At 43.5% G+C, this 12,882-nt stretch overlaps 1 protein-coding gene across 3 annotated transcripts in view; it reads right to left on the bottom strand.

The window, feature by feature from the left end:
• SLC5A1 (solute carrier family 5 member 1) overlaps positions 1-12,882 on the bottom strand; it is a 140,505-nt gene that overhangs the window by 44,228 nt on the left and 83,395 nt on the right. For all 3 annotated transcript variants that reach the window (XM_073886790.1, XM_073886789.1, XM_073886791.1), the window contains 4 exons: positions 4,642-4,747; positions 3,400-3,480; positions 1,822-2,042; positions 1,439-1,574 (listed from right to left, as the gene is read on the bottom strand). In XM_073886790.1, coding sequence (XP_073742891.1) covers positions 1,439-1,574; positions 1,822-2,042; positions 3,400-3,480; positions 4,642-4,747 — 544 coding nt within the window. The remainder of the gene's footprint in view (positions 1-1,438; positions 1,575-1,821; positions 2,043-3,399; positions 3,481-4,641; positions 4,748-12,882) is intronic.

The raw sequence follows: 12,882 nt of genomic DNA, 5'->3' as shown, positions 1-12,882 counted from the left end.
CCTGGATTAGAAGAATAAACATTGTTAAAATGTCTATGTGGCCCAGAGCAATCTACACATTCAATGCAATCCCTATCAAAATACCATTGACATTTTTCACAGAGCTGAAACAAACAATCCTAAAACTTGTATGGAACAAGATTCACTTTCTTAAAATAAGGCTTCAAACAGGACATTCCTGCCTAAGGCCCTGAATTGGTTCCACAGAGAGTGCAGCTCCAAGCTGAGCCCTTCCATGCCATGCCCCTGCCCTGCTGGTATGACCATCTCCAAGATCTGACTAGGAAGAAAAGGATTCTTAGGCAGAGGAGTGGGGGAAGCAAAGCAATGCTCAGGGCGGGAAGAGAAGGGGCACAGTCTTTAGACTTTAGCTAGGCCTCCCTACAGCTTAGCACTGACTACTGTCTTGTTTCTCCTGAAGATCATAGTGACTTGTGGCTCCTAATTTTGAGGTTTATTTGAAGCAGCTTTTTTGCAAGTAGGATTGAACTGAGGGAACTCCCCAGTGGGAGGGCTATCGGGTAGTACTTCCAAAATGTGAAAAATCTGGGGTACAGAAAGACAAGGAGTAGCCTGGGAGAGGAAGGGGAAATGATCTAAAGACTTGGACAAAATTCCAGTAACTTCTTTAGAATTAAATCAACAAACATTTATTGGGTACCTACTACAGATATATCATTTAGTGCTGCTCCTTAGAGTGCTGATTCATTATAGCACTATCTCAAATACTTTTATGTGTGTTATACCCATTAGAATATAAATTATTCAGTTAGGAATATTTTTCTCATGACAGGTGAGCCAGCATAGGAGTATAAAAGATCTAATAGGAATGCTAATAATAGCCAACGGCAGCAAGTGCCTCCAGACTGTCTTGTCTTCATTTTAGGAGCTCACCAAAGTTTCACTCCCTGGTGCTCTCTTTTTTGCCATTATTTCATATTCCAGGAAACAGTTTTGACCCATGATGGCTGACTGAAAAAAATGCAATGCTGGAGAAGTCACAAAAGGGTCAAAAAGACTCTATTACCCTAGATAGCAAAGTATAAGGCTCAGGGCTCTTCAAAGAAACAGGGCTCTGAGCATCAAGCAATTAGAGACTGGCCAGGGTCCTTTGACATTAAATTTTACACACTGAGGAAGGAAGACTGAGCAAAATGCTAGCAAATATTAGTTGGAAGAAGCTACAGCTGGAAGTGTATCATGACTTCAGAGAATTTACAAAAGGGGAGAAAGTAATTGTCATTGTAAGGAACCAGGGAAGACAACCCCACAGGTTCTGTGACCTCAAGTTGTTTGCTATATAAAGGGGGAACAATAATGCTTGGTAATTGTGGCAAGAAAAAAAAAGAGGAAGAGCAGGGAGCTATAGGGCTTTAGAAGTGACACAGAGCCAGAAAAGTGGGAGAGAGTGGCTGCTGAGTCCAGCAAAAGGGATCACCTGTGTACAGGATGCGGCTGATCATTCCTGGCATCACCATGAGGAACATGGGCAGCAGCTTCATGTACCCACACAGGATACAGCCGGCCTTCACATGAGACATGTTTTTGGCTGAGAGGCAGCGCTGCACAATGACCTGCCGGGGAAAGCCAGTAAGAGAGGGGTGCAGGCCAGAGACCTCTCAACGTCCTCTGGCTACCCTCAGCTCCCCTCCCACATGTTCTTGGTTCTTGGCCTACGAGCCCCTTGTCACTAAGGCTCAGTGACCCCAGACCATATGAGCTCAACCCTACCGTACCTAACACCACAAGCCGTAGACAGACAGGAGTCCCTGTAGAGACGTGGGGAATACCCCATCCACCCCACACATCCAGCATGGGTACCTGATCTGTGCACCAGTACCACAGGGAAAGGATGGACAACCCAAAGATGATCCCAGGCCATGGCAGGTCTCCTTTGAGGGGATCTCGGAAGATGTGAAAAGAGTCAGCTCTTGGTGTATAGCAGTCTTTGTTGATGGTGATGTTTCCATCAGTAATCACAGTTGGAATGGCGTTCATGTACTTTGTCATGAAGGCATCATACCCTCCCACTTTGTGGAAAGCTGGAAAACATTAGCAACAAACATCCTAAAACTCTCAACTCTTCATTCGGGTTTCTTCCTGTAGATGCCTGAGAAACCACCCTCACTGTGTGGTCTTGGGAAAGTCCCTTCCCTATTCTGGGCCTCAGCTCTCTCACCCATAGAGTGGGATTATTAACCCTGCCTAGCCTCCTGGGGTGGGGGGGCTCCTGTGAGGGTCTAAACCAATAACCTGTGAAAGTATTTTAACCATGAACCTTTTTAAAAAGGGAAAGTACTTGGGCACCTGGGTGGCTCAGTTGGTTAAGCGACTGCCTTCGGCTCAGGTCATGATCCTGGAGTCCAGGGATCGAGTCCCACATCGGGCTCCCTGCTCAGCAGGGAGTCTGCTTCTCCCTCTGCCCCTCTTCCCTCTCATGCTTTCTATCTCTCAGTCTCTCTCTCTCAAATAAATAAATAAAATCTTTAAAAAAAATAAAATAAAAAGGGAAAGTACTTGGACTTATTAAAAGAAAGACGTTGGTTTTAAAGATTCAAAGACGTTTCCCCCTCACCCTTTGCTGTCAGCAGCAGCCTTTAAAATCCCGCACAGAGACCTAGAGACCCACAGACTCAGCCATACCATCCCTGGTCACAACAATGTGGTAGGATGGACAGAGAAAGAAAGGGTAAGGAGTCTGGAGCCCAACAACCTCTTTGCTGTGTGTCCTTGAATAAGGCATTCTAGCTTCTGCCCTGCAGACCCCACCACCACTACCACCACCACTAGGGAAAAACAAATGGAAGCTCTTGGAAACAGAGAATAGAGAGGCTTCACAGGACACACAGAAAGTATGGGCCCTCTTAAAAATGCATTTTATATTCTCCCATAACAAGTACCTCCATATCTAGTGTCTCCAGTCTTGTCTTTAGGATTTTACAGACAAATAAAATTTCAAAATTGGGGTCAGGGGCCAACATAGACAAGCTAGTTTTTTAAATTTTGTCAAATAAGGACATAAACAAGAAAATGATCACTTACTATCATCAATTCATAAAATAAAGGACATTTAACATCAAATATAGGCAAGATGTAATCTGAGGTTTAAGATACAACATTGAATATATTTAGCCTGATGGATATTTAGATGTATTCCTTTTTTTGTCCAGTTTCTCTGTGGAGAGCAGGCTCAGCCTGAGATTTCTAGGGCTGAGGAAGGTGCCCCTGCACACCCACTGTGGCGGCCAATTCAGGCTGGACCACTCCCCTGGGGAGGGCAGAGGATACCCAGCTCACTGCCTGGGCCAGCAGCAGGCAGGGAGGTTAGACTTGATTTTTTTCTCCCTAGGCCTCTTCCTCTGCCTCCCTGCCTCCTCAGCCTGCCCCAGCCCCACTTACCAAACCCAGTCAGGATGAAAGACCCCACCAGCATGATCGCCGTCTGCAAAGTGTCGGTGTAAATCACAGCCGCCAGGCCCCCTAAACAGGCAAAGAAAATAATACATGTGACCTAATGTAGGAGGACCACCTGTCTGTGTGGTCCAGCCTACCTCCTTTGCCCAATCCCTGGCCCTCTCCCTCTGCACATCCTCTGAGAACACCCCTCAGTCACCTGTCTGCCTTTCCTTCCTTCCCTCCCTTGTCTTGTTATAGCAATCTATTACCGAACATGTTCCCACACCTCTACTTCTCACAGAAATGCTGGGAAGACCTTGGAAAAAGGAGAATGTTCCTCCCTATTTGAGAAGGAGGAGTTTGATGTGACTGAAGGCAGAAGATGGTGCAAAGGAGATGGCTGTGGTAAGAACTGTCTCCCACAAACAAAGGCACGGAAGAGCAAAGAGTTAACATCTCTACAAGATGTTCGGGTGTTACCAAATCTGCACATTTCGAAGGGCTACTTCCATGCACACCTGCTCTCTCTTTACTCAGACCATCTAAGTAACTTCTTGTCCCCAAAGCTGTATAACTTCTTGTCTCCAAATTCCATTGCTGACCCTGGCTCCCCTATCGGGAACAGAGTAACACCTCTGCAAAGGGGTCCCCAACTGTCCCTGTCATCAGCTTCTCCAGTCACCTCTCGAGTCTTCCTCTAAAATCTCTTTTTTGTGTCACTCCCTCCCTTCCCACCTACAGTGCCTTCCAGTGCCTATCACATCGAATCCAAGGCCTCCTTCTGGCTTCCAAGCCCCCTGCACTGTGACCTCTTTTGAACTATCAGGGCTTATCACTCCACACACACCTCAACTACCTCCCATTGACCACCCTTCTCCAGCCAAACGCATCTGCTTGCTCACCCTACCCCAGCCCCATGCCATGCCCATTCCTGACTCGATTCCCTTCCTCTCCCCATTCCTGCACCTGGTAGCCCCTCTCTGATTCTCCCAACTCAGCCAACTTCTATCCACAACCTGGAAGGCCAGTCCCTGCCCCACTTCCTAGAAGAAGCTACACTAACTATTCCAGCCAACACTGGAGTTTTCTGGGACTCCCATATCACTTGTTAGGGTCTGAGCTTTGGGACTAAGCACTCAATTCTAAAACTGTTTCCTAGGTGTATCTCTCCTCCTCGAGAGGAGCTTTGTCTCCTACTTCCTCCTCCTTTCCTGGGCTTCGGCTGAGTCATTTGTATGGACTCACCTGTGATTGTGTAAAGGCCAGTGATTGCCAATAAGAGAAAGATGGCCAGGTACAGATCCAGACCCATGGCCAAGTTGATAAATATGGCCCCAGAGAAGATGTCTGCCTGGAAGAAGAGAAGAAGCAGAGTTAGGGGTGAAGGAGGCCAGCTGACTGCAGGTTGCACCCAGGGCCTGGCTGAGGCACTTCAGCTGCAGAGACAAGGTGGCAAACTTGGAGTGGGTAGCAGAAGGCGTCTCCTGAGTAATGTCAATGCCTGTGATTTCTGGGCCCAATGTTGGCCCACACCCCCCTTGCCCTTTGGTTAAAATCCCCCAATTAAAAGTTCATATTTTTATCCCCGGGTAAGAATATGAAAGACAAGTACTGCACAATGCCACATATATGAAGTATCTAAAACACTCAAATTTGTATAATCAAAGACTAGAATGGTGATTACCAGGGGCTGAGGGGAGAAGGAAATGGGGAGTTATTAATCAACAGGCATAAAGTTTCAGTTAAGTAAGATGAGTAAGCTCTAGAGATCTGCCACACAACACTGTGCCTATAGTCAACAATAATGTATTTGACGCTTAAAATCTGTCAAAATTTTGATAGATGGCATGTTGAGTGTTCTTACCACAACAGAATAAAATAAAAACACAAACACCTCAGAGTCATGCTCTATTCCTAAGTTTCTCAACAAGCTTTATTCAAGATGATAATAGATATCCCATGGGGGGAAAAAAGGATTCCCTAGTCAGAGATCTGTGAAGTGCTGGATTAAGTGAAGTTAAGACAGTTTCCTCAACACACAACTTCCCTGAGCCTTTAATATATAGTATGTACTGTGAATCCCCAGGAGGGGAATGTGGTAAATGACGCTTCACAAACTTATTTAACTATAGAACTTTTGCCAAGGAATAACTATTAACACCTTGAGGTTCCTCCCAACCCACCTGTAGACTGCTGGTCTAAGCTATTTTCTATCATTTACACCTCAGTGTGCAAATGTTTATCAGATCTATTTCCAAAAGCAAGTACTAAAGAGTCCATGAGAGGGAAACCCCAACCATACTCCGGAGTGGAGAGAAACTTTAGCAACATCATAGTTTTATCTTCTCAGCCCAGATGGAGTCCACCTTGACTCAAACACAACCAGAACATCACCAATTATCTTTTGCATGGCAGGCTTGTTTCTAGGTGGCTTTGTCTAGATTATATCATGAAACTTTAGGGAGAAGTGTTCCCTCTTCCCTCCCAAATTCACCAGTTATGTTCTTGATGCAGTTCTCTTCCTCCTACCTGCCTCATTAGCCCCATAAAAAACAAAAAACAAAACAAAACAAAAAAAAACCTTCTACCTGGCAGGATGGTGCAGTGGCTAATTTAAACCAAACAGAGAGTACCAGAGTCACCCAAAATGAATTTTCATGGCAGTTCCAAAATACTACCAGGATGGGTAGTATTAAGGATGATCATGGTAAATCTTTTATTTTCAAATTGCTAGGTGTGAAAGAAACTAGACGTTCCCTAGATGCAATGCACGAGCTATTTCACTGCATAAAATCTAATATATTTCAGGGTGTGTAATGGGCCACCTAGTCATAACCCGGGGAATGGTGCCCTTGCATCTCCTCTCCAATCTTAGCTTCCCCACCGCCACCTCCTTACAGCTCCTTGGGGCCCTCCAGTGGCTCAGCTCCCCACCAGTCAAATCTCCTATTCCCTGCCGCTATTAGTTGGCAGAGAGATTGTCTCACACCAGCTCCAAGCTTATGTGCTAATGCACAACTCCCTCTCCCAAGATGGGTCTCCTAAGGATTGCTGCCTTAGCTCCCCTGCAGATTCCCTAGCCCCAGGGTACTTAATATCATTGTCTTTCCTGGTGGAGGAGGAGATGCAGTGTCAGAAGGTAAGGAGAGAATGGTGACTTAGAAAGAGACCATCCAAGGGCTAGTGGTCAGAGGACCTGGGTTTTAACACCAGTGCTGTGATTATAGGCCTGAGTGACCTTGGATAAAACATTTCACCTCTCCATGTCTCTGTGTTCTCATCTTTAAAGTAAGAAGCTCTGACTCTGAGTGCTTATCATTCTCAGTGGCTGGAAGTGGGGAAGTCCTGCAGCCAAAGAAAACATTCCCCTCCCAGGTCCTGGACCTGTTCCATCCTATCCTCTAAAGCCAAAGAAGAAGAAAGAGCCCCCAGCTGCACATCAGCCTTGCTAAGGGTGAAATGGCCAGTCCTTCCTGACTCTGCACACTGAGCCATTGGAATTGTGATGAGTATTCATAATGCTGGACCCTCTGCTCCCATGCCTTTTTATCATCACATAGTTATTTCAGTTGAAGGGGCCCCTTTATTGATTACACTTCTAACCTCAGGAGTAAATTCTGCCCTTAGAACTCTGAAAGCCAGCAGAAGTGCCACAGGATACTGTGCCATACCTATGCTCACATTAGCCCAGGTGCTCTGACATTAGTCTTTGAATCCTAGGGGCCAAAACTTTATCCGCTTCACTAAGGTTTTTTTTCCCGCCATATCCAGGGAATTTTATAGTTTACCAAATGTTTTCAGGTACATTCATTGTTTTGATCCCCAAAACAAGGTAATAGGACAAATATATTGTCTCTACTCTACAGATGAGAAAGACAAAATTAATGACAAGCTCAAGAGCTAAAATCGGTTCTTTGTCTCCAAGTCTAGTGACTTTCCAACAACACTAAAAGGTAAGAGTTCTCTTTTCTGGAATATTTTCTGCAGACAGCAAGATCTTTTATCATTAAAAAAACATTTTTTTACTTACTTCTAAAATAAAATAACTTATGGGTATAGTTGGAAAAAAGCAGCACAGAAAGGTATACACTGAAAAGTAAAAATGTTCCTACTTCCATCACTCAGATCAAAGGTGACCACTGTTAAGAGCTTTTGGTCCACCAGAGGATTTCTTTTTTTTTCTTTAAATTTTTATTGTTATGTTAATCACCATATATCACATCATTAGTTTTTGATGTAGTGTTCCAAGATTCATTGTTTGTGCATAACCCCCAGTGCTCCATGCAGAATGTGCCCTTTTTAATACCCATCACCAGGCTAACCCATCCTCCCACCCCCCTCCCCTCTAGAACCCTCAGTTTGTTTTTCAGAGTCCCTCGTCTCTCATGGTTCATCTCCCCCTCCAGTTTCCCCGCCTTCATTCTTCCCCTCCTGCTATCTTCTTCTTTTCTTTTTTTCTTAACATATATTGCATTATTTGTTTCAGAAGTACAGATCTGTTATTCAACAGTCTTGCACAATTCACAGTGCTCACCATAGCACATACCCTCCCCAATGTCTATTACCCAGCCACCCCAACCCTCCCACCCCCACCACTCCAGCAACCCTCAGTTTGTTTCCTGAGATTAAGAATTCCTCATATCAGTGAGGTCATATGATACATGTCTTTCTCTGATTGACTTATTTCGTTCAGCATAACACCCTCCAGTTCTATCCACGTCGTTGCAAATGGCAAGATCTCATTCCTTTTGATGGCTGCATAATATTCCATTGTATATATATATATATATATATATATATACCACATCTTCTTTGTCCATTCATCTGTCGGTGGACATCTCGGCTCTTTCCACAGTGTGGCTATTGTGGACATTGCTGCTATAAACATTGGGGTGCACGTACCCCTTCGGATCCCTACATTTGTATCTTTGTGGTAAATACCCAGTAGTGCAATTGCTGGATTGTATGGTAGCTCTATTTTCAACTGTTTGAGGAACCTCCATACTGTTTTTCAGAGTGGCTGCACCAGCTTGCATTCCCACCAACAGTGTAGGAGGGTTCCCCTTTCTCCACATCCCCGCCAACGTCTGTCATTTCCTGACTTGTTAATTTTAGCCATTCTGACTGGTGTGAGGTGGTATCTCATTGAGTTTTTGATTTGGATTTCCCTGATGCCAAGCGACGTTGAGCCCTTTTTCATGTGTCTGTTGGCCATTTTCCACCAGAGGATTTCTAAATGTCTTGCTGAAAATTATGTCAAATATTAAGTTCCACATCCCCTCAAAATAATAATTATGAAGATGGAAACATGGGAAAATGTATACAGTTTGATGCTAAGATGGGGAAGAAAGATGACAAAATGGTATGCACATACTGATTGCAATTCTGTAAAAGAAAACACACATACGGGCAAAGACACAATATGAAATATCTGAATTAGAGTCATAGGATTATGGGTGCTTTTCCACTCCAGATTTTCTTAAATACCATTGTTCCGTTTTTCTTATAAGTTTCAAAAGTGGGGGGAGCAGAAATTTTAAAACACATTATATTCTCTATTGATATATAAATATACATATATATGTAGTACAAATATAAAAACAGACAGAAGAAAACATACCAAGTTTAAGACATGTATAACTTTTAAGAACAGAGTCAAGAAAGGTAGAAATAGGGGTGCCTGGTCATGATCCCAGAGTCCTGGGATTGAGCCCCGGTTCGAGCTCCCTGCTCAGCAAGAAGTCTGCTTCTCCCTCTCCCTCTGCCCCTTCCCTCTGCTTGTGCGCTCTCTCCCTCTCTCTCAAATAAATAAATAAAATCTTTAAAAAAAAAAAAAACGGTAGAAATAAGCCTTCCATCATATTGTAATGTTTTATTTCTTTTCTTTAAAAAATGAGATTTTTTTAAGATCTATAGAATCTGGGTGGTGATATTTGCTATATTAGTCTTTGTACTTTTCTGTATGTTTGAAGCATTTTGTTATTTTTTTATTTATAAAAGTAGGGGAATGAATAGGGAAATACACCGCCAGCATTGATAGAAAAGAACTCTCCTATAATCCTATGAGACCATTTGGTTCACAGCTCTTACCAGATTGCTCCTTCTCTAAACTTCTCTTAGCCCTTAATAAAGAAAAAAAAAAGGGAAGGAAACAAGCAAATTTCCCCAATCACGCTAAGTAAAACCAACTTGAAATGAAATCGAAAATTACCATATTCTAGACCAAGGGTCAGCAAACTTTTTCTATAAAGTTTCAGGTAATAAATGTTTTAGGTTTTATACACCATATAGTCAGTCCAACCTGCTCAATTCTACAGTTGAAGCACGAAAGCAGCCATAGACAATACATCAAGTGGGTGTGGCCATGTTCAAATAAAACTATTTCTACAGGGGCGCCTGGGTGGCTCAGTCGGTTAAGCATCTGCCTTTGGCTCAGGTCATCATCCCCGGGTTCTGGGATCAAGCCCCACGTAGGGCTCCCTGCTCAGTGGGGAGTCTGCTTCTCCTTCTCCCTCCGCCTCTCCCTGCCGCTTGTGTACTCACTCTCTCTGTCTCTCTCTCAAATAAATAAAATGTTAAAAAAAAAAAACTATATCTACAAAAACAGGCAGTTGGATTCAGCTCAAAAGCTTTGTTCCCGTCACTTTGAAAATTTGACTGAACAACGTCCATGAGACTCATGGGAATAATAAAATTACAGATTCAGCTGGGAAACCTCTTAGAGTAACTGAGTCTCTGACCATGAGACTTGCATAGATTACTTGTCTCAGCTTTGACACTTTGAGATCCTATGATTTTATATGTGTGCTTTGTGCCCCTTCTGGTCTGAGTTATATCTGAGCACCCAATAAATCCTGCCTGGCAACGACATTTGAGATGGAGAGCCCCATTGCTCAAATTTCTCTTTTCGTTTGTGAAAGTGAATGGCTCAGATAATGAGTATTCAAACCTTAAGTAAAAGCCAAAGCTCTTATTTTCACTCAAGGATCCAAAATGGACAGTGGAGTTGCTGTAAAAGTTTATTGCAGTCATGTTAATAGCCCCAGGAAATAGAAACAGAGACATTCGGTCATCACATGTAATTCATAAAATCTGAGGCTTATCTCAAGTGATTGTGCACACGTAAATAAGATACATGATACTGGGAAATTTTACAGACCAGAATTCTTCTCAGAACTTGATAAGACAGGGTGCCAGGAAGGGGACAGCAGGGAACCAGTAAAATTCAGAGAAGTACATGGAGGAATAATCAAATCTGGGTCTCAGAGCCCAAAACCTGGCCACAAGATGGTAGCCATAGTCAAGATTCTATACCACTGCTGTTCTATGGCCTGGGTTATATCTGGGCCCTGTACCTGAAATGCTTTTTCTCTGCTATCAATTACACACACACTGGATCCCTATAGCCTCCCCTAAGCCTTCCTGGCAGGTCCCTAGTTGTTTCCTGTGTGGATTTGGATCTCACAAGGCCACCTTCTTCTCTTCTTTTTTTTTTTTTTAAGATTTTTTTTTTAATTTATTTATTTGACAGAGAGAGAGAGACAGCGAGAGCAGGAACACAAGCAGGGGGAATGGGAGAGGGAGAAGCAGGCTTCCCGCGGAGCAGGGAATCCCAGGACCCTGGGATCATGACCTGAACCGAAGGCAGACACTTAATGACTGAGCCCAGGACCCTGGGATCATGACCTGAACCGAAGGCAGACACTTAATGACTGAGCCACCCAGGCACCCCACCCTTCTTCTCTTCTTGCCCATCACAAATTACCATGCCTCTACATATACACAACAAGATTGATTAATCTTTGTGTGCAATGTAAATAAATACCTATCTTACTTCGTTAACTTATAATTATTTTCTTTTGTCAATGAACTTTGAACTCATGTGTTATCTTAATATGAGCTCCTAGGAGTTACATTCACCATCAGTATAATTATTTTATTGATTTCATGCTCTATGACTCATGGTGAACCTGAAGTCAGCCAAACTTATAAAGACAAAGTCTTACGGGTCAACCCTTCCCTGCCCCTGCCCTCTGCTTAAATGTCCCTCCTTCAGATCCTTCATACACCAGTGTGCAGTTGATGCTCTCTCCTCATAGTCCTCTCAAATCCTACTCATGGAAACTTGTTCATATTGTAAGGTTATTTAACTGGCTATCTTAATTTTTCCCATGGTCTTGAATTTTAACTGACTCTGTACTAAAAGAATGAAAGATTTAGAAGTCAGGGGCCACATAATGCCAAAGGTTTTGAGTCAATAACAGGGACCCTGCTGTTCATCCTAGTTCTGCTACTGTTTAACCCCACAGAGTCCCTTCCTTTCTTGGGACCTCAGTTTCTCCAGCTATAAAATGAGAGCGAAGAACATAGGACTAGATGATCTATCTCATTCCATCATGCTATGTCTTCATCCCATCCAACATATAGCAGAACTGTGAGAAGAACACAGACTTTGGGACTAGAGAGACCTGGGTTCCAATGCCTGATTTTGCTGTATGATTTAGGACAAATTACCTAATTTCTCTGAGACTCGGTTATTTCATCCATGAAGTGGAAGATAAAATAGAAATCCTTACCATGCAGTTCTCATGTGAACTGGAGATGAAAAAAGTAAAGCCCCTATTGGAATCTAAGCAAAGAGACTGGCATTAAATAAAAGGCAGCTATCATCCTTCTTACACAATATTCAAGAGATTTCTGCCTCTGGGAAGCAGGTAGAGCAGGTAGGATGGTGGGCAAGGCCTCCAGCAAGGAGCCCAGAAATTATACAGAGAGGGAACAGCCTATACCAAGTACTTTTCAAAAGCAAAATTCAGAAAAAGCTGACTGCTGGGGGATGGGCTCCATCAGGACTTGAGCTGAGTGAGACTGCCCCTCAGCTATCTGGGGGCTCCCAAGTCAAGGGAGGTTTAATCAGTAACCTAAACAATAGGTGAGGTGATTGCAATGCAGGGAGAGAGGTTGGGTATTTAGATCATTTATATTACTAACCTCATATCAGCTGCAAGGGCAAAAAGTACCCTTTCCATGGCAACTACAGTCAACAGACTTACACCTGCTTGAACTGTGGACTTGGAGAAGCCTTGATTCCAAAAAGGGAAATCCCAGTAGCCTCCTCTACATGCTAATTAGACAGGTGCTACCTCACAAGCTGAACCAAGGAGCAGTTCCCTTGCCAACCCCCACCTAGCTCAAGAATGACCTCCTCTCCCTCCATGCTTACATTCCTTTTTCTCTTCTTATATCTGCTCTTCTCTCCCTCAGAAAGCCTGAGTTCTCCACCCCTACCAGCATTTCTCAGTCTAGTCTCTGCACATTGATATCTAATGACATAGCATTGAAAAGCCCAGGGTCTTCATCTTATAACTAAAAACTAACCCTGAAGGAGGGGAGGAGAAAGTGAAGGTGGTGAAATCATCATATTGGTGGCAAAACACAAAAGCACCAGTCAAGGACAGTAGCAGTTTGAGTCAAGAAGCTGCGCAG

Source organism: Callorhinus ursinus, unplaced genomic scaffold, assembly GCF_003265705.2.
Source record: "Callorhinus ursinus isolate GAN/ISIS: 27379988/994484 unplaced genomic scaffold, GSC_fseal_2.0 scaffold72, whole genome shotgun sequence".
Lineage (NCBI taxonomy): Eukaryota > Metazoa > Chordata > Mammalia > Carnivora > Otariidae > Callorhinus > Callorhinus ursinus.
Note: the sequence above shows the minus strand (reverse complement) of the source record. Positions and strands in the feature narration are given on the sequence as shown.